Genomic DNA, 22106 nt, shown 5'->3' with positions numbered 1-22106 from the left:
CTCACAATGGAAAAAAAGAACGGGCGATTGCGCTACCCCCCTTTTTAGCTGTTGACACCAAAATAAAATCAGCTCTTATACCCAGTAAGGGCTACTTGTCAAAAAATTTTTGTTTGATTCCGTTCGTTATTTCTTGAGATACAGCAGTCACAATTGACGACAAAAAACGTTCTATAGCTCAACCCCCCTTTGAGCTATTGACACCAAAATTGAATCAGCACCTGCTCCTGTTAATGGGAACATATGGACCAAATTTTGTTTGATTCCGCCAGTTACTTCCTGAGGAATAGCAAGCACGCGTAATTCAAAAAACGTCCCATTGCTCCACCCCCCTTGGAGGAATTCGCGCCAAAAACTAATGGGCACAAGTTCACATACGGGCACATATGTGTACCAAATTTCGTTCGATTTCATGCGGTAGTTTTTGCTGTAGAGCGGCCACAAAAAACTGGTCACACACAGACGTGACACACATACATACACACACACATACATACATACACACACACATACACACACACACACAGACAGACAGACATTTTCCAAAAATAGTCGAAATGAACTCAGCACACCTCAAAACGTTCGAATCCGTCAAAATTCGAAATTCGAAAATTTGCACGAATCCAATACTTTCTTCTATATATTAGATATAGAAGAAAATAAAAACAATAATAATGATACCAGCTGCTATGCAAAGTAAAAAAAAAATGTGGTTTGGGGTTTTTTTTCTTAAAAAAATGAGTGCAAACTTGAAAATACAAGAATTTGAGAAGTGTCCCTAATAATTTGGCCACCCACTGTAATTATGTCGTATATTTGTCGTATTTAGGCATACACAGTAATAGGAAATAGGTTTTATTGCGTGTTAACTTTTAACGTGAGGAGATGCGTGCATATTACAATTTTCATTATTCTAAAGCATAAACACAGAAACGAAACCAGTTGAGTTGTTGGCTTCAAGCCCCACCAGCAGTTATTCTTTCTTCATCTCAAGGCCGAGATCAATCTTCACAATTATATGCAATTAAATGGAGAAACAGTAAAAAAAATTATAAATTAGCAGTAATTATTTAAATTTATTAAAAAATTCCTGCAAGATTTGTACCTTTTACAATAATGACCCTGATCTTTGATCTCTGTGTGAATATTTTTTGACCCCTGCAGAGTAGTCCAAAAGTGGGTGTTCTCCCCCTCTATTTTCAATATCATGTTATTTATGGTTGAATGTTTGTTACATACAGTTACCTGAAAGTCTTATGAATGAGTCAAAAACATCAACAGAGCACCATCTATAATGTAACACAGTTAAATTCTACACCATGTTCTCGCAGATGTTTGCTGCAAAAAACCTTCAAATCCCTGAAATCCACCTGTAGAGCAGCCGGAAATTACCTTCTGGATGGGTTTTTTTTAAATCCTTAAACCCTCCCCCCCTCCAGGCTGTCTCACTGAACTCCACAAAATATCTACGAGAGCATGGCACAGAATTCAGCTAAGACATGAATGGTGTTCTGCCAATGCTTATGACTCTTAAGACTTCAAAGTAACTGTGCATATCAAACATTCAACCATGAATAACATAATTTGGAAACTAAATTTTGGTATGTCCACTTTTGTAGTAAATTTCAATATCTATATTGAATAACAATATATTTTTATCACTTAATTTAAGCTGCTGATGGACCAAGTGAACCTTCTGTTGGATTTTCCTCATTTCAAAGCATTCCTGCTGTACCTTCTGCTACATTCAGTGCTAGCTCTTTTATGCCACAGCAGCCTTCTGTAAGCATTATTCCAAGCGGAGAAGGAGAAAAAGTGCATAAGGCTGCTAAAGGAATGACTTCAAATTCATACAGTATCCCTAATAAAGATGAAACTTCTGGAATTAGACAGATGGCCGTTGCACAGAGAACTACAGCTTTAAAGGTAACTGTTTGGAAACTTTAGACAAATATACAATGATAGTGCTATTTGGTACTTATCTGTTATAGGTATGTATGTCACTTGGCACATTTTAAATCTAGGCAGTTGTTTTTCATTTTATTCAGTGCTGTTATATTAGAACAAAGTTGCATAAAAATTATTTGTTTGGCAACACCATAAGTCATTCCATCTTTTGAATGAGCTTTCAAAGGAGCCAAAATAAAGTCAAAATAAAAGCTCCATTAAAACAAAAATAATCCTCCAAATAATCATAGGTCATTATAAAAGAAGTATACTCCTCTAAATAAATATAATTTTTAAAAAGCAGGTCATTAAAGTGTTGTGACAAGTTGGATTAAGGTAATCAACTAACTAAATGACCCAACATTAACATGCTCCATTAAAATGTTACATAATCTGCCAAACTAATATATCAAGAAAATACAATGCTAAAAGTTCCATGAAAATGAGAAATTTGAAAAGTGGAGCAATTATGGCAGCGACGTGAACATTACCTTTCTATTTCCGCCAAGGTACAATGGAAACAAGTCACCAACGAAGTGTAGCAGACCTATAGCAGAAAAATAACCTGTCATTCAAATGCAGAAAACTCTAGTTGATCATCCACCCTCTCAGTTCGCCAAGATTGATAGAAGAAGAATCTTACTATATGGAAGTGTGCTTACTAATTCCCCTTCTAAAGCATTCCTCCATTGTTCAGCTGCCAGAGCAGAGGTATCCCAATGGTAAGATGGTAAACTCTTGGCTAAAGGGTTGTGTGTCTGATACCAGCCAATCAAAAACTCTCTATGTATGCTTATGTATGGTATCTGATGCAGGCTAAGTCTGCTCTGACCACTAAATCCTCCAAGTTCTCCTTAAAAATCAATCTCCCCGAAGGTGCTAGATCTGAGGTTACTCAACTTTTGTTCTGGATCGGTCCAGGATTTCTGTTTTCTCAGTGGTGTACGAACTGGTTCACCACTTTGTAATAGGTATTGTGTAAGCATAGTGTAGTAGAAAAGTCAAGTGTGCATCAGCCATCATTCGTTTTCGTACAAAATGTTAGTTTTGGTTCTGAAAGGTCTTAAATCTGTAACTATAAAGAACTATTTTTTGAATTAAAAGTAATAACCAAGCCACAAGTCAGCACTTGATTGCTGATCATTTTCTTACTGTTCTAGAGAAAACAAATTAGTCAAAGAGCTGTTGTTTTTGAAAACATTAAAAGAAAAATAATGTCTACAGATATAAAAATCCATACATAGTATGAAGAAGGTAAAAGATGAGAAGCACCTTGAAAATGTGCTGTTGATGGGACAAATTACGTGTTCACATGCAAAGAAGCTCAGTAGGTAGCTATTTTTCAAAACTTTGTACTAGTTTGTACTGGTAAGTTTTATCTCCTAATTATATGTGTAGTTATTATTTGATAAATTGTCAAGGTACTGTACATATTCAAATCACATTAAAAGAAGAAAAAGGAAGGGGGAAAAAACATGCTTTCAACTATTTTTATGAAAGTATTAATTTATGAAGGATGGATCAGTCCATTTTAAACCCCCTGCATTTAATTTTCCATCACTACAGATTAGGTAAGATCAAGTATAATCAAGATTATTTTTAATTATTATATGACTTGCTGATCATTAATAGCCAATTTTGGTAATAAAATTGATAGTTTTTAAATTCTGAAAATTTTCACTCATTGGACAGTTTTGAAATCTAAATCGATCATAACTTTGAACCATATGGTTGTGTTTGCACGCCATCATAATTTTAATTGTTATTTGACTTCAAAAGAAGCTGTGGAAAACCCAATAATGCACTGTGCTGCCAAAGTTATAATATCAGTTTTCTTCTTTTTATTTTACAAAATAATTTGCCAGCACTGTACACAGGTAGCTATAGCATCCAATAATTTTAGAGTTACTATTTTGAAGATACTCTAGAGTGCTAGCTTGAAGTTGTCAAAATCTCTCGTTTTACATTGAAATATTCTAAGCATTATAATAAAGTATAAGAATCTATTATGCTATGATATTGGAAGTTTTGAAATATTTAGACTTTTTTTTTCTGGTTCCAAGTTGCACTACTTCTATTAAAATAACGTATTTTACATCCCATTTTTCATAAGGTTCAGTTTCTCTAAGTGGCAGAGTAACTTTAAAACAGGGTATTTTAATTTTTTAACTCTCGTTATATAGTAATAACTAGAAATAACTTGTCATGGTATGACGTGGCAAATTGCCTTTTCATCAGAGAGATTGGCCTTAAAATTTGACATGTTCCAATAAATATCTGTACCTCAAAAGTCAGACTAACATAAGTCGCATTTTTGCTATTTTTTAGGAGAGCGTAAAATCATTTGTTTACTGGCGAAGGTTACGAAGGTTGAGACTATGCCTTTATAAAATTAGTCAATAAATATGAAGTTTTTTTTAAACACTAAGTTACGTTGTTATGGCTTAATGCAGATTAGGAATCTATTCATACAGTCTGACCACCAATAATATGGAAAGGCTGACATCCGGTTTACAAGCGGAAATGGGCACATCTGTTAGTTTTCAGGGATACTACCTTTTTAAAATGAAATTACCAAGTTTTAAGTGCTCCAACAATGAAATTGTGCCCTCACGCTTATCATTTATAGCCTATGGTTTTATACTAAGGTAGGGATTGACGGACATAAGTACATCCACTTTATTGCAAGTTTCATTGTTGGTGACATCAGAGTATTACTTGATCAACAATTTTGACTATTTATTATATATGTGAGGATTTCTGATGTTTCTATTCTGTTCCACACTACTTTTGAAGTTTTTCTTCAGTTTTATGCCTATAGATATAATGACACTTTTAAAATATGAATGAGGTATTTGAAAGTAGAGAAATTGTAAATGAAAGCTGTCTTTAATGACTGTATTTATTATTGCATGAATTAGTTATATTATTTGTAAAGCATTTCAATGAGATCTCCTAAACAGTTTTTTTTTTTTTTTTTTTTTTTTTTTTTTTTGTTAATTTTTGTTTAGACGGTCCAAGATGCAGCTTCTGTAAACAATGTGAAACAATCACCTCTCCCACAGACTTTAAATTCTGAACCTATTTCTTCTTTAAAAGTAAGTTGATCTTTTCCCTTGGTATTTTAATGTTATTTATTTTATTTTTTCCTTCCCAAGAGTATAGGATATTTCATAAATCATTTAAATAAATAATAATATGGGCTATGTGTTAGTTTATAAAAAAAAAAAAAAGGGAGATGTCAACCAGTTAGGTCATTCTTCGCAGACACAGATTTGCACATTTATTGCTGATAAGGTTTTGGGGTTACAAGGAGCACCTTTTACAAGTTGAAAAAGTGAGCCAATGAATGAAAGGACATGTGAGGAAAGCTTTTGAAACCCCAGATCAAGTGTCAACTATTAATTCGCAAATATGTGCCTAGTAAAAATTTTTTTTTCCTTTTTAGCAGAAATATATTTATTTAATTTCAATAAATAAGCAGTTGAAATTTTTAAAGTAAATTATTGTACATGTTTTAATCATATGGCAAGATCTTTATTGTTTTTACAAAAACACTTATGTGTTTTTTTGTTTTACAAAGGAAAAAGAGGAAAACATTAGCCATAATACATATATTGCTGCAATTGTTGAGGAGGTAAGTTTAATTTTCATTAATTGTACTATCTGTGTCAAATAGCCGTGTTTTCCCCCCTCCTAATGATAGAACTAATTTTAGCATTTTTGTTCAGTTATTTCAAAAATCTGATAAAGATTCTTGTAATGATTATCTATTCTATACAACTAAAACATGTGTGCGTCTGTCTGTGTGTGTTTATTACCATTTCTCCAACACTTAAGAGATTAGCAGTTCAGAACTGATACTGCGGTTCAGCAAGCCATATTGATGTGGTTTCACAATTTTGATGATGATTTCTTCCATTGCTGAACCTCCAAGTATTTCTTTAAAGGTCCAAAAAAGATTGAAATCACATGGTGTAAAGTCAGCACTGTAACGGGGGTGGTCCAATACCTCTCAACGCAAAAACCTTATCTCTCTTCTTGTACCATTATCGGGCAAGGGTAGTTTGAGAAATTTTTCATGGAGAGGATGATTGTTATTTAACCTGACCTCTTACTATATACCTGATTTACACCTTCTGAGGGGAGGGGGGGGGGCAGCCATGGACATATACGAACCTAGTTCTTTCCTTTTTCATTAATAGAGATGTTCCAAAATTGCCTTTCAGAAATTCAATTTTATAGTAACTCCAGTGGAATGTTTTGAAACACCTTCTCTCTACACCATCAAAAGTTGTTTAAAATTGCGCATTGTGGAACTTCATTTTTGAAAAATTACTGGAGCAAAGTCACTGAACCCATTCCTTTTCCTGACACTACCTGAGATATCAACAATAGAGTCTTTAAGACTTAGATTTAAAAAAAAGGGCCGGGGGAAAGACTCCAAGCTCCCCCCCCCCCCCCAACATCACTAGAGATAGTCTTAAATTGCCTTTTTGAAGCTACCCTATTAAAGTGAGCTAAACCATGCTGGTAAATATCCACTCTTCAGTTTTTACTTCCTTGGGCAAAATAACAAAAGTATAACTCCCAACAAATTTCTCAATCAACTTTCAAGCTAAATCTCAATTTTAATTGTCCTTAATGAATTTTAATTATTTTTTTCAGCTTGTGTTTTAAAAGTTATGGACAACTGAGCTCAACTGAAAATCCCTTTATTTGCCTTGTTTGAAAGTGAAATTCTTGTCTCTTCACTTGTTGCTGTTATTAACTTAACTAGATTCAATGCAGTTAATGCATTTTTTTTTCCAGAAAATATGATATTATTTAGTAAAGAGGGACTTTTCAAAAAAAAAAAAGAATAGTTAGAACATAATTTTTTTGTACCATTTTTAGTTAGAGTTACAAAACATATTCCAAGTGCGAGATCTGGAACATTGTATAGCAAAATGTTGTTTGAACAAGTTTTGCAAACGGGTTGAGCAGGGTCTGATTTAAGTGTAAACCCAAGAAGCAGTCTTTGGGGCCCCCAAAAAGTTACATTTTTTTTTTCCATAATGAATGTTTTCATTTGTTTTGCACTATAAAACTTTTCTAAAATTTCTAATTTTTTTAAATATTTTTTGTCCTGGTGTAAAAGTTTAAAAATTAAGATTTTATTGCTGGCTCTGTTGTAACAAGGTTTTATAAGTTCTTCGGAAACTAACTCTCTTCCATGGGGGGAGAAAACTATCTGGAGTGACATCTACGGTAGAATGAGACTGCTCAGGTGTCACTCCATGTTTGTTTGGAGCTTACTATAACTGCTTAAATAAGGTATTTATTTTGTTTCTGTTGATTTACATTATTTTTAGATGTTTGAATCTTTTATAATTGTTTATTTATGTTAGTTGCAAATTACAAATACATTACAGTGACATTATCAAACATATATATTCTTTTACTTCCTCGGTTTACTGCAGCCTATAGCCATGTAAATGTCAATGAGGTCAACCTAAAAAAAATCAATGGTGCAGATTGCACCAATTTCTTTTTTTTGGGGGGGGGGGGGGTATCAGTTTTTTGGATGGTATGCCATCTTTCTTGGCAGATGAGAACCTCTGCAATGACAGAAAGATGCGCGATTGAGCATTCTTTGGTTCTACAAGTCAGGGGGGGGGGGGCACAGGTTTTTTATACTTGCAGTCCAAAAATTTCTAAATCGGGCCCTGGGGTTGAGTGCTAATTGGCATTCAAAAAGAAAGCCATATGCTTGCAACAGTATTATAAATTTAAAAATAAAAAAATAATGTTTTTTTTTCTTTCAAATGTAGATCAAAATTTTTTTTAAATTTCAATGTAGTATATTTTTGGGTATGAACTCAACTTAAATGCACATTTGTCTAGCTTTAATTATTCATTTTTTAAAAAATAATTTTGATTTTCCTAATCAGTTATGGAATCTTTACAACAAAGAATCATGTACAAAAATACACTATATGATTGATAACCACTCTTAAAGTAATCATTTTGATGAATTTATTATATTAAAAAAAAAATGCTTACATTCTTTTTTACAATACATTTGCTAATTTTAAATTTTATGCTTAAAGTGTATCAACATGCTAATGTAGGAAAAGCCAAATGATTTTTATATTTTTTATTTAATAGTTAATAAGTGCAGTGCCAAGAATGAAAAAAAAAAAAATAAATAAATAAATAAATAAAATAAAATAAAAAAATCTCTGTTAATTTTTCTTCCAGATGCAAAATTTTGAGAAGGAGCTCCAGGATTTGAAACAATCTACCTCACAAACGTTTAATATTGGTTCTAAAGAAGAAATGGCGAATTTAAAATCACACACTTTAAATCTTCAAGACTTTCAAAATGATATGACAGAAACAATGAAGGTAATTTATCATTTTGCTTTGATATTATATTTAAATGACTTGTTGATTGCATAAAAGCGTTTATAAACTATGTATTCATATGTCTATCAACTATTGAAAAAAGGAGCTGCACCATTTTCACAACTAACTACCGAACAACATGACCTTGAGGGCCAAATATTCGGACAAAGTTCGGGACAAAGGTCAATTCTTAGCAGGGACAGCATTTCAGCATTTCATTTGTGGGGCCAAGTTTCTTAAACGTGAATTACCTCAGTATGGAACAAAACACATATTGGCTAACAGCAAGTAATCATGATAAGGGGGATATTGCATTGTAAAAGAGCCCTTGGAAAAGATATTTGTTGATGTGAGATTTTTTTTTCAAAAATAGTATGTATTTTTAAAGAGTATCTATGAAAGCATACTATGCATTGAGCAGTTGAAATGTGTTTCTAGCAGAAGAAAGTGATGGATACTCATTAAATAGGCACACTTAAAATATGAGCGTAACAATAAATGTAAAATACCAAGGCATTTTCTTGAGAAAATCATGCAGCCACAACACTGCACGGGCCAACCTATATGAGGAATTTACGTCTTTAGTTAAAATTAACCATGATTTTTCATCAGTTTTTTCTGTTCTGAAAAGGCCGGTAAAGGCTTGATGAATAAATAAGATTTTTAATAATTTAAGAAACAGAAAACCCTTGATCACATCTGGAAATGTGTCAAGTTTCATCAACCATTACCGAAAACCAGCAAAATTGTTTTTCTTGAACATTGATTTATGATTGACGTAAATTGAATTTGCTCATTCCTCTCAAAAAGTTTGGTAGTGTGACCGCCCCCTCTCAACCCCCCCCCCCCATTTGCTGCCCCTGATTCTTAGTGAATATGAGCCCAGGTAGAGCAGTTTAAACTGCATAGACACTGATTCAGCTGTAACAGTGGTCCAAAGTTGCTAGTTTGACTCCAGAATTGTGAAAAAGTGTTTTCACTGGAATTGAAAGCTTCGGCGGAATATTTGCTCTTTCAACACATTTGCTGTAAAGTAAGAAATAACAACGTTAAAAAGTTCAAATTGCAGATTACTGCTGCAATTTGCTTTTTGATGTTGTTATTTCTTATTTAACTTTTCAACACACTTTACTTTTCACGTTTGGTGTCTTTTGTTAGTACAACTTAGGAGCGGTGGGATTATTCTATATTGTGAAAGTACTGATTTGAATTACTTGATCCATACTGCAGAATTCATACATACTACAATAACACAACAAGAAAAAGATAAAAACAGGAAAATTTCAAAAGAAGTACCATTGCATTTGTAGAGCTAAAATAGCAGTTTCAGTTGAACTAGAGTGTATGCACTCAAACTACTTTACCTGGCCTCTGCTGCAAATTGATCTAAATTTGGAGTTTTCCCCAGATCTGTGACTCTCAAGGTGATGTCGTTTGGTAGTAAGTAAATCAAGTACATAATTAAACCTTTTTATATTTTTATTTATTTATTTATTTATTATTATTATTATTTTGAATGTGGTTTGAAATGTGCTAGATTATGGATTAATGCCGTCAAAAATTTCAGATATGTACCACTTTACATTTATCTAAATTGATTACTTCATTTAGTTGAATTCACATACTGACCTATTCATTTTTGTAAACTTTTAATCTTTGTTGGTTTTTCGTACAAAAACATGTTCTCTGAGTTCTGCAAAAAAGAGACATTTACACTGCCATTACAGTAAAAAGCTCTCAAATGGATAGAATAAAAATATAAATTTTTTCTCAATCAGACTATTTACCTGAAAATTTTCCTTCATTTATGCTGTACGACTAATTTTAAACTATTATTCAGAAAACTAGATAATGATTAAATCATTCATAACAAAATATTAATGTCTCCTAAAATTAACTACATCTACTAATGTGATAATAAAGATCATATAGTATTGTAATAATGTTTGAAAACTATTTATGTACAGTCAACTCTTGGTTACTCGAAATTTCTTTATCCCCAAGTTTTCAGCTGGTCCCAAACTCTTGAGAAAGCTGTGGGAACTTGCAATAACTGGAAGATTTCAGCCAATCTGTTGAGACTTCGAATTTTTGAGAATTAACTGTATTTGGTTTGAGACTTGAAAAGTGCCTGTAATAGTTCAGTGTTTCTTTTTGGATTTTTGAATTTGAGAGTTTTTAATGCACCTTTTTTTCCCCAACTGTGACAAAATTTCAAGAAATGTGACATAAAGCAATTATTACCTTTTTTGCAATACTGTTGGTTATGCAAATTTTGTTTTTAATGTTTCACTTTTCTAATTTTTATTCCTTTTGTTTTCTTTTAGTCTTTGAATAATGACATTCACTCACTGAAAAATGTTCTCCTGGAGACCTTTGTCATGGTGGAAGAAGCTCACTCTCGAGAGAAACGGAAAACTGATCATTTGTACATATCTATGCTTAAAGAAAGAGCCCTGGATCCTATGACTGCTAAGCAAATGCAAAAGATTGATCAGCATTATCACTACATGAGCTCTCAATTGCAGGAAGTCAATGACAGATTGGATCAGGATTGGAGTGAGATGCAACAGCTGAAAAAACAAAATCTCAGGTAAAATTTATATATTTTGAACACAATTCATAAATTTTATTAAATCAGTGTTAATAATTTCCAGTTTCTAAGGGCAGTTCCACCATAACTTGTGTGATATTTTTACACTATTTTCTTTTTAAAGTTCTTTTTCATTAGCTCAGCCTCAAAAAAAATCAAGCATTGGTTAATATTATCTTGTATTTCACTCTTATAAAACAATTACATGCACAAAATAATTATTCTCAGTTTTTTGTTATAATTATTAATTTTATAAAACTAGCAACATGTGTGACAGCTGAAATCTCGAACTGTGACACAGATTACAAGTTTTTATAAAATTAATAATTAGTTAGAAAAGACTGCATGCACAGTGTTTTAGGTTATTAAATCAATAATTAGAAAAGACTGAGAATAATTATATTGTGCATGTAATTGTTTTAAGGTTGTATGTAAAGTAGATAATATCAACCAATTCTTGATTTTTGCGGCTGAGCTAATAAAAAAGAACTTTAAAAAAGAAAGATTGTGTGAAAATGTCGACACAGGTAACGATGGAATTGCTCTAATCATTTTTTAAAAATTGATTCTGCAAAATCAAAGCATCAGAAAATTTGTCAAATTGTCTCTGTGACTTCCTCATCTCCAGGAGATCCCATAACATCTACAACCTTGAAATATGGTACAAATTTTTTAGGAGCCTGAGAGGGTTTGCACTTGGAGCATTAAAAAAAAAAAGGCATTAGTTTTTTTTAAATTGATTTTTTGAACTAAAATTTCTCATAAATTGCCTGTTGAAGAATGGGAAGATTACCTACGTCTTTTAACATTTTGCGTCATTTGAAAGAGCCATTTCTTCTGTACAAAATGCAGTGTGTTGCATTTTTCTGAATTAATTAGAGCAGGATATATTTGAGTCTTTTACTTTAATGAAATTTGTTAGCTAAACTCAATTTGTAATATGAGATGCAGCCCTCGGATTGAAAAAAGGTTGGGCACCACTGACATAGATGATCATTTTAAATAATGATTGCAAAACTGTAACTATAAGTATGTCAATAACCATTTTTTACTTTAGTCTGTTAATGGTACAGCATTTCTGTGACTATACTTTATTCAACTGCCACACTTGTTTGAAACAGATGACATTCGATCACTTCTTTGTAGAGATTTATGTGTGAAAAATTATTTTTAAGAATTCCCAATGTTTTGCAAACAGTGCTATGTAATTTTGTTGCAAAAACATGGTTCTTTTTATCATAGTAAACAGTAAATTCTTTTATTTAAGGATTTATTTTGCTTATTATCCATATTACCTGGATTTTCTAAGGATTATTTTGGTCCATTTAAGTTCTTTTTTTTTAATAGCCAATTTTAGTTTGGTATTTTATTTTCATGTTGTGGTTTTTTAACAACATTTACTTAAAATGAAAAATTATTATTGATTGCTCTAAAATAGGGCAAAAATCTAAAATTCAGACTGTCTGAACTCCTAAGCAATTCAGATTTTGGAGATAGTACTGTATATATATATATATATATATATATATATATATATATCTATATATATATATATATATATATATATATATATATATGCATGTACAGTAACTCCTCTTTATATCACTCATGTGGATATCTGACTTTTCCTTTGGTGTCCCAAAATATTGTATTTAAAAATAAATGTTGCTTTACATTTGACATCAAAGAAAAAAAAAGCAATATTTCTCAGAAAAATATTTTTTTTTATTCAATGAACAAAACTGGCATATTTTCAACACTTAATTTTGTTGCAGTTTAAGCTGAAGCTTTTGATTTGTTTTCCCCTCAAATCAATAGAAATGTTTTTATTTATTTTTTTTTTTTTTTACATTTTCAAAGCACATATTAGCAAAACTACTTATACTTTATTTTTATAAGAGAAAATTGTCTAAGCTAATATGATGATAAACTAACTGATCTTTTTATAGGTGCTCATGTCATTAATTTGGATGTGAACGGAATCATTACTTTTTATGACTTTTTTTTTTTTTTTTTGTTGTCTCAGACAAGTGTTATATGAGGAGAAAATTATTGCATTTCAATATAATTCTCATGATGTGTTTCAACTTTTTATCATTTTCAAATTTTCAGAGCTGTACGCCATGTCTCTTCTAGCTGAAGCTATTTACAAGACAATTGTGAACAACCAAAATGTAATTCATAATTTAAGGAAAAAAACTGATTATATTTCAAATAAAATGGCTGCAAAAAAGATGGATAATGTATCAAAGAAGCAAAATTGGTCAAGATATAGTAAGCGGTGAGTTTAAGAAATTTTCTTAGATATTTTTTTCTTTTTTCGTGTGTTCTAGTATTGTGGTAGACATTTAGCAAAATTTTCCCTTAAAACATAATTTTATGCTACTTTGCTGATGGAGTAGTTTTTTTTTTTAGAGGAGTTATAATACTCCAGAAATCTACTTTTATCGAAATTAGTGGGTTATATGTAAAAGTCAGCTTTACTGTGGATCCAGACTAGTACATTGTTTTTCAAAGTGTCTCTCAATCAGTTCTGGCAAGTTTTTGACAGTTGGGTGGTTTTTTCCAGTTTCAAACAGACTTTACCATCCTTTAAAAAAACCCCTTTTTTGACACATGTGGTTTTTCATATAATTGTCAAAAACCTAAAACTCTCCCCAAAACATATTTAAAACTATAATATTGGCAACTAAATTGCCCTAACAAGTGTTCCCTCGTTTTATAAATTTTGATTTCATACCCAGAAAGCTTTTTTGACTTTCATTTTTAAATAGATGTGTTATAAAAAAATCCCAAACATTATTTTGATTCAACAAGTTGCCTGTCTGTTTAATAAAAGAGATGAGGGTTTGTAGAATCTCAAAACTATTAGTATGGAATAAAGGTATTAGAAATGACAGTATATTTAAAGAATAATTAAATAAAATATATACTTTTAGTTAACATTTTTCACATACTTAGTTCCATTCTAAATCTTTTTTTCCCTTCAAGACATGTGGTTACAAAATGGCAGTTATGAAGTGTTTTGTGCACCAAGTTCGTTTTATTGTTTGGAAAGGATCAATCCAAAACTGAAGAAAATCATCTCGATTGATGCTGAAATATTGCTTTATTCACCGTGCATTTGTTAAGACATTTTGAACTGAGGCGTAACTTCCCCGATATAATCCAGATTCAACTAGCAAAAGATAGTTTTAAACTTAAAAAAAATTTTGGACGCTTCAAGCTAATATTAATTCTTTAGGAACAGAGAAAATTTATGTTAGTTTACAGAGTGTCATCTAAAATAACTAGGTAACTTATAACTAATCATTAAGTGCAGAGTCAACTTAGTTTTACTTTTATTCGAAAGAAAAAAGATTACATGAATCCTGACATAGAAGGATTTTTAATTGATAAAATACTTGTTACTTATTGCTTTAGTTATTAAATAATTTAACAAGAACCACTTTGAAAACTGGATTTAACAGTTTTAATATCTATAACTATTTTTACAGCATGACAAATTAATTGCAAAGGAAAACTTCTAGACTTATTCAATTTAAATTAATTAATTTACTTTTTAAATAACTTAAATAAAAATTTAAAAAAAGATGATTTAAATCAAATAACAGATTATTAAGCAGTTTTCATATACTAGGTAAGTTTGTCACAGAAATTCTGAGGCCTGCTTTTTCTTATATCTCAGCAACTAGACTCTTTACAAGACTTCGGGATTTCACTAAATGAGTTGTTTTAATCTTAAGGTACAACTTAGACGCTAAGAAATTAAATTCTAGAATAAAGTTACTATTTCAATCAGGATGAAAAAATACTAAATTTAATGTAATTTCCCCTTTGAATGATTAAATATAAAATCCATTGTTACAAAAAATTCATTGATTTACAACAAGAATATTAATAGCAACCATGATGAAAATTTTGAATGAAGGCTTCTCTGAAGCAAGCATGAAATATATTCCCTATCATTGCTCTCATCTATGCCAATAATCAATACTGGGGTTAAGTAAAAGAGACATATTAACATCTTCATCAGGATTAACTTATGTGTGTTATTAAACATAAAATTAGTTTGAGAAACCTTTAATATTTAAATGGTTCTAATTTAATTAGCACACGCATAAAATCCTAGAGAGGAACAAGGATTAATTTTTAGTTCCAATTGCTTAAAGTTTTAAGCACCGTATATAAGTTTTTCTCTTTTAGCATAGAGGAAAACTTATATTCATAAGAAAAAAAAGGTGAAGTTTTATGATCGGTAACATCATACCTATTTCTAAAATACATCACACTAACAAGAATAAAATACTAGAATTTTTAAAAACAATACAAAGCACTTTTCATAATGCGCTCAAAAGGACAGAAATAACTTTTTCTGGGTTAGAAAGGACAATTTAAATATTCCTGTAATTTTCAAAAAATTCCAAAATGCCACCACAAATGATAAAAAGAGCGGTTCAAGTTATGAAGAGAATTTCTTATCATTATCTAGCTTTCAATCATAACCTTTGAGTGTTGAAACATTCATATTTTTTCTTAATGGGAAAATTTTGTTTCGAAATGACTTGAGTCGCACGTTTACTTCATTTTTGGTTGTCTATTTCTTGGAATGAGTGAAAGCTGCAGGAATACTTTCTTGCCCTTTCTGATTCCAGAAAATTTTTTGCGTCCTCTTGAGTGCATTATGAAAAGTGCTTACTATTAAAAAAAATATATGTTATTATTCCTTTTGAATCATGTTGTTTTCCTGTTTGTTTCAAAGCAGCAAATTTTTTTTCTTTGTATTTTCTAGATCTGGGCAGGATGACCTCTCTAAATTAGCAGATGCATTTCTGCAAGCTAAAATCACAAACCCTGAAGAGGAAGAACGTCCAGTTACAAAAACAATTTCTCCACAAGACCAGGATCTTCTTAAATCATTCCTTGCTAAATGCCATGTTTCAACTGTTAGACCTACTGTTGTGTGTAAGTGTTCTTAATGTAATTTTGACCCAAGATTGTGCTTACTATTATGATATGTATTCCCTGTACAACAAGCTGAGTAAGTTTTCAGAACAACTAAACCCACTCTGCAATCAAAATTAGCTTTAACTTGGGCCCCCCCCTATCAACAAGGGTGCACCTCCCCTAAATTTTGCAGAGACCCCCCCAATGAGAAAAATACCCCTCAAAAGAACCCCCTTAAAAATTTGAGATGGCACAGTCCTGTGCCATGACCCCCCCCCCCCCCAAGTGGGCACCCCTGTGTAACTTAAATCTCACAACTGGTCCCTTTTCCCTCTTCAAGCCCTTGAAGGTCAGTCCTTTTCAAAATCTTTTCTCCTTTTCTTTTAAAATTTCAGTTTCAGTTTGAATTTTCCCTAGGACCTCTTTTTATCTATTTGTATCTTTGTTCCCTAAAAAAATACCTATATATATATATATATATATATGTATATATATGTGTGTGTGTGTGTGTGTGTGTTGTTCAAAATCATGCCATTAAAATTTACATGTTTTTGGAAAATTTGGCTATATTACTGGATTTTAACATCATTATTGATTACAAAACCCCTAAAAAAAGGGGGGGGGGGCAGCCAAAAAAAATTGGGAGGAATCTGTAGTACATGCCATCTTTCCAGTTCAAAATTTATTTTAGGCTTTTAGAAACAATCTGATGAAAAAGCATTTATCAAGTTCACGCTCACTTATCAAGTTCATTACTCATTCTTTAAACACAGGAGTCAATCAACAGTATCATTTTTCAATCAATCGTTAATTTTGTACTTCGAAATGTAGAGGGGCAAGGCCCCTTTACTTAAGGAAGTGAGGGAGCAGTTGCCCCTCAAACAAGCCACCTAAAGTTTAGTGATGCATTTCACTTGTAGGTTTTTCTGAGGGAAATACTATAGTAAGGTATGTTGTTTCCCTCTTCTTTGCTGTCCAATTAAATGCATTAATTCCTTACAGATTCTCCTTCTCAATCCAGGCTGATTTCGAAGTCTTCTATTGTACAGAGATTCGAAAACTGCGAATAAAGGGGTTGGATAAAGTGGATACAGCAACGTTAAATGCCGTAAGTTTACTTTCAGCAGTTGATCAACATTTTGTATTACTGTATCTATTCTGGTACATATTTTTTGCCAGAAAATAAAATGCATATTTTGTATAAATTATAATTTTTTGATTTCTGAAAATTATTTTTGTATTATCGCTAAAAAGTTTGATGTGATTTAGTTTCACTTTGAAACTTCTGTAGAATTCCATTTTTAATCTGAAATCCTTATTTGCCCATTCTTTCTTTCTATCTCAGCTATTTAACTGGCAAACATTAAGATTTGTGTCTCTAATCATTGTAATTTTTTATTTTGTTCCCTCTTATTTTCAAGCTACAGTGAAATCCCATTACAATGCATACAGATACAACGAAATGTCCATTACAACGAACAAAACGTATAAAAGGTTCCCTCACACTCCTTAACATTCTATGTCGTTCAAAAGAGATATTTTTTTCTGCATCAGAGAAAGTTTGTTCCAATTTTCTCAATTAATCAAAAGAGCCGATATAAAGAAGGGTTTCTATTTTAGCAAAACGTCCTAGGCTGAAATCTATTCAATGTTAGAGCGAATGTTACAAGAGACCCCAATTTTGAAAGAGGCTTTTCAAACGAACAAAGAGGCTGTTTTGCTATGCACAAAAGTTAGGTTTCTGAAAATACCTAAATGTTTTATATCTAAAAAAAACGTAACATGTCTTATTGCTTTGTTTTTTAATTTTTTTTTGAAAAGTGGAACCCTTTTTAGTGTACACTTTTTTTGTCGAACCCCTGATCTTTCGTCAATAGTGTAGTTTGAATGTAATATTCTAAAAAAGGTTTACTTGGCAGTAAAAATGAAAATTATTTTAAATTATAAGTCTTTAAAAACTAACTTTTAAAGTTAAAGAAATTTTCTGAAAACAATTGAAACAGCTTGTGTCAAGCAAAATTTGAAAGTTCAAATTTCAATGAGATGAGTGTTACAGGTTTTGTTATTTGCGGATAAACTTATCTAAATATTAGGCTTTACAGTTGACAGTTGAACTTTTATGTCAGGTTTAGTAAGTCCATTGCTGTATTTTAATGTGACCAGATTTTTCAAGCTAAAAATCAGGACACATGACGGGGGGGGGGGGGGGGGGGGGGGGGTAGAGTAGTTTTTTTCCCCACAAGCTTGATATTTTACATAACAGAAAAATGCCAAGAAATAATTTAATAGTATTGATGTAAAGAATATTGCATCACACAACAAATTTATTAATCAAAATTATTATTACTTGCTGTTAGAAGAAATTTTAAGAAGCAAATTCTTGTTGCCTTTCAGCCCGGGGTAGCAGAAACTGCGAGACGCGAGACGTGTGGTGTCGCAGATTTTTCAGCGGCTTGCAGATAATTTTACCAAAGAACGAAAAGAAAGAAAAAGTAAATAAATAAAAGAAAAAAAAAGGAATACAACTTGGTGAAGATTGGAGATCGTTTTTTGTCCAAAAAGTCGATGGATGCTTCAGCATTTTAGCTAGAAACATGATCGCCGTATTTGGTAATTCACAAGATCAAAGTAGATGCAACGATTAAGTGCCAAAGTTTTCAAAAACAAAGCAAAATTGGATATTTTATTTTACTGCAAACTAATTAAAATAACTTAAAATGTGCAGAAAATCATTTTTTTGAATAATTTTCTTGAGAAATGAAAAAAATTATACTTAAAATTCCACCTTATCCTCATTGCTTTGGACTCAAAAGCGCTAAAAACTTTTCAACTAAAGTGTACTCTCATGAGGATTTTTTATTTTTAAATTACTTTTTTGCAACAAATTCAGAAATTTTAATTAATTTTAATTTTGGCGTAGTTGCCATGTTTGGTCATTTCCAAGATGTTGGTCCGCAAGGCTCTAAGTGCCTACATTTTCATAAACGGGATTGGATATTTATTGCAATGCAAACTGTTGAAAATTATGCAAAATGAGCCATTTTTTTTTCAGATAGTTCTTAACTATTGTCTTGAAAAATGCAAAGATTTATCTTTAGATTACTTCCTTATCTTCATTGCTTTAGAAGCTAATGTGCTAAAAACATTTCATCTAAATTACAGTTGTTTAAGGATTTTGAATTTATTACTTCTTTTATGTAAGAAATTCAAAAATCTATTTATAATCATGAATTTATCATGTAGACGCCATGTTTGATCATTCGCAAGATGGAAAGAGACTAAACTATTACTTGACTCGCCTAAGTTTCCAAAAACAGAATTTAATGTCTACCTCAATATATACTATTGACGATAACAAAATGCACAATAAATCATGTCTTTTTAAAATTATTTTTATTAAAAATGAGAATTATTATCTGCACAATTGTATTTGATTCTCATTGCTTTGGAAGCTTTGCAATAAACTAAAACATTCATTTAAAATGCAGTTTCCTGCCAACTTTCCATATTTAAATAAGTATATATACAAAAATTGTTTTTCATAGTGCTCAGAGTTCTGTTTATTTTTATGAAAGTAGTGGAAACTGACCCCCCCCCCCCCCCCCCGGCTTTTATTCTTTAAAACTCGACGACAGTGGTGGCCACTACGTTTTTGGGGTCTAGTGGCCACTGGCCAGTTGGAAAATTTCTGAGTCTTGACCTTTACAAAAGACTTGTGTATTTTTAGAAAACTTCAAATAAAACTAATAGTGATGCTGCAGATTATTTTCAACTGCCCAAAATAGTGTCGCAGACTGGCTAGAAAGTTTCTGCTACTGGGCCTTTCAGAAAATCAAGGAATTCCTTGCATGAATAAGAAAAGTTAATTTTAGTTAAAAGAAGACTTTTTAAAGGGCAACTGATAATTGCGTTTTTTCAGATGTCCAAATTTTATTCACCAAGGAAAATGTTCTTTCAACAACTGCTGTTGTGCCTGGCAAACTGAAACCAAACGCAACAATCTTTGTCAAACAGTTGACTTCAGCAAATTTTGGTTGAACAATCAATAGACCTAAAACTTTGGTTTTCTTTAACTGTATGATACACCCAAACGCCTTCAGCAGCCGCAACTTTAAGATCGGTTGTAGAAGGATTAGCTGACATGAAAAAATTACTAACTTTGCTGGAAGAGGTGGCAGAAAACTCGGCAACCTTGTGTTTTTTTGTATTAATATGTTTTGTCATATCCGACAGTCCTCCGTGGGATATACTGAATGAATGCCCTTGACATTTTTCACAAAAGATTTCACCTTCTTTGTCGCCCTTTTTGAGAAATGGAAATTTATTTTTCAAGTTGTCATTCAAAACGCATTTACGTTTACCCATCACGTAAAATTATGATAATCATATAACGTGTAACAGTTACAATCACAATGAATGAAAAGAATTTATTTTCCCCCGTTCACGGCCAACACCTGACGCTTAACAGCTCCTCCTCTTCAATCCAAATCATGGTGGAGATAGTTCAGCGTATTAAACGTTAAAGAATAACATTTTACATGGCGTTCTTACATTTACTGACAGCAAAAAATCGAAAAAGCGTTTACAAAATCTAGATTGTATGTTATAATTCTTGTGTGACGGAATTTAAACAAAAAAAGCGGGACTTTTTCGACAAAGCGGGACACTTTGGTGGGACAGTAAGACAAAAAAGCGGGAATTACTGTATTTACTTGATTATTTTTTTTATTCTTGTTGACACATAAGTTGAGAGTATTGTTTTGTATGTATAAGAAGTTACAGAAATTAAAAGCATCCACGGCAGTTTTTATCGCAATTGGAAAATATTGATCTTTTAAACTGCTCTAAAATCCTAATAACAGCATTAATTTAAATGTTTGTCACAAGGATGAATTAAATGTTGTTTCAATTACAGTTTTGTGTTCCATATCTGACAAAGCTCAAAATCGTATTTGGATCATTCTTCAAAAAGTGTAATTATCTGTTACACGCTTTTTACAGAAAAAATTTAAGGAACAATTCATTTAACAAAGATTTTTAATTTCATCAGAAATATATCTATTTAAACCTGCCAACAATTTTTAAAAAAAAATTTTTATTTTATTTTTGGATCACAACATGTAAATTCTCACCTCTATGGCATGTCACACATCTTGTGTGACTGTTTATGTTGTTCAATTAAAAGTATATACTTATTTATTTATTATTCCTTTCACAAGTGTCTCAAATACTAATTGTTTAAGTATATTTAAATTTTTAATATTGTGTTTTCGTTTGTTTTAATAGGACAAAGAGTCATGTCACACAATAAATTCTCACCTCCGTTACCTAAACACAAAATGCGATTCCTCATTAACACTGGCCAGTAATGACATCAAACTTTACTTACCGTGATACAAGGGAGTGTAAAAAAAGAAGTGAACATGTTTTCCTATGCTTAACATGTGCAGATTGTAGCAACGAAGAAAAAAAATATTTCCTTGAAAAAAAATATCCATTAAGCCTATCATAATGGAAAATTCCTCACCTCCGTGACAGACCTTATCAATGTCATTATTTCTGAGGTGAAATAAATGATGGGGGGGGGGGGGGGGGAATACATCAATCTTAGGCAGTCTACCAAAATAACAAATTGCCAGTATATTCTCAAATTTACTAAATACTATTGTTTAACACACATTTCATCTAAAAGTATAACTTCTAACTAAGCCGTACTTTAATTTAGAGAGCTTAATATTAGATTCCCACTAATCATTAAAATAGCTGATCGTATGCACAATTAACAAAATTACTCTTAATAATTTATCTCTGTAATTATATATTTGATTATGCATAGAAAATAGAAACCATTTTTGCCAATTGAGATATTTTTCTACCTTTTTGTGCTTGTGTATGATAAAGATCTGAATTGCAATTGTAAACTTATTGATCCATTGCAGAATGCACCAAACACATCTGGAAAAACTGCAGAAATGAACTCGCCGTTTACTCTCAGTAGGAGCCCTTTTGAAAAAGTAAGTATCCTGTAATAATAAACCTTAATTCTAATGTATGAACTTTTATAGTATTACCCCATTTTTTTACTTAGCTAAAATTTACCAAATTTTATGCCTAACTTCAGCTTAACCAATTAAAAATTTATAGGCACTATTCATAATTTTTCAAAAACATTTTTAATAAGAAAATTTGTTTTGCCAAATTAAAAATTTAGTATGTATTGATAATACAA

General features: G+C 31.5%; 1 protein-coding gene across 1 annotated transcript in view; it reads left to right on the top strand.

Moving 5' to 3' along the window:
- LOC129224280 (nuclear pore complex protein Nup214-like) overlaps window positions 1-22106 on the top strand; it is a 124830-nt gene that overhangs the window by 41195 nt on the left and 61529 nt on the right. The window contains 9 exon segments of the mRNA XM_054858707.1: window positions 1673-1926; window positions 5531-5584; window positions 8191-8337; window positions 10665-10930; window positions 13043-13064; window positions 13066-13211; window positions 15723-15895; window positions 16880-16920; window positions 21817-21891. Coding sequence (XP_054714682.1) covers window positions 1673-1926; window positions 5531-5584; window positions 8191-8337; window positions 10665-10930; window positions 13043-13064; window positions 13066-13211; window positions 15723-15895; window positions 16880-16920; window positions 21817-21891 — 1178 coding nt within the window.

Source organism: Uloborus diversus, chromosome 6 (genome assembly GCF_026930045.1).
Source record: "Uloborus diversus isolate 005 chromosome 6, Udiv.v.3.1, whole genome shotgun sequence".
NCBI lineage: Eukaryota > Metazoa > Arthropoda > Arachnida > Araneae > Uloboridae > Uloborus > Uloborus diversus.
This window is presented reverse-complemented; position numbering and strand designations above follow the sequence as displayed.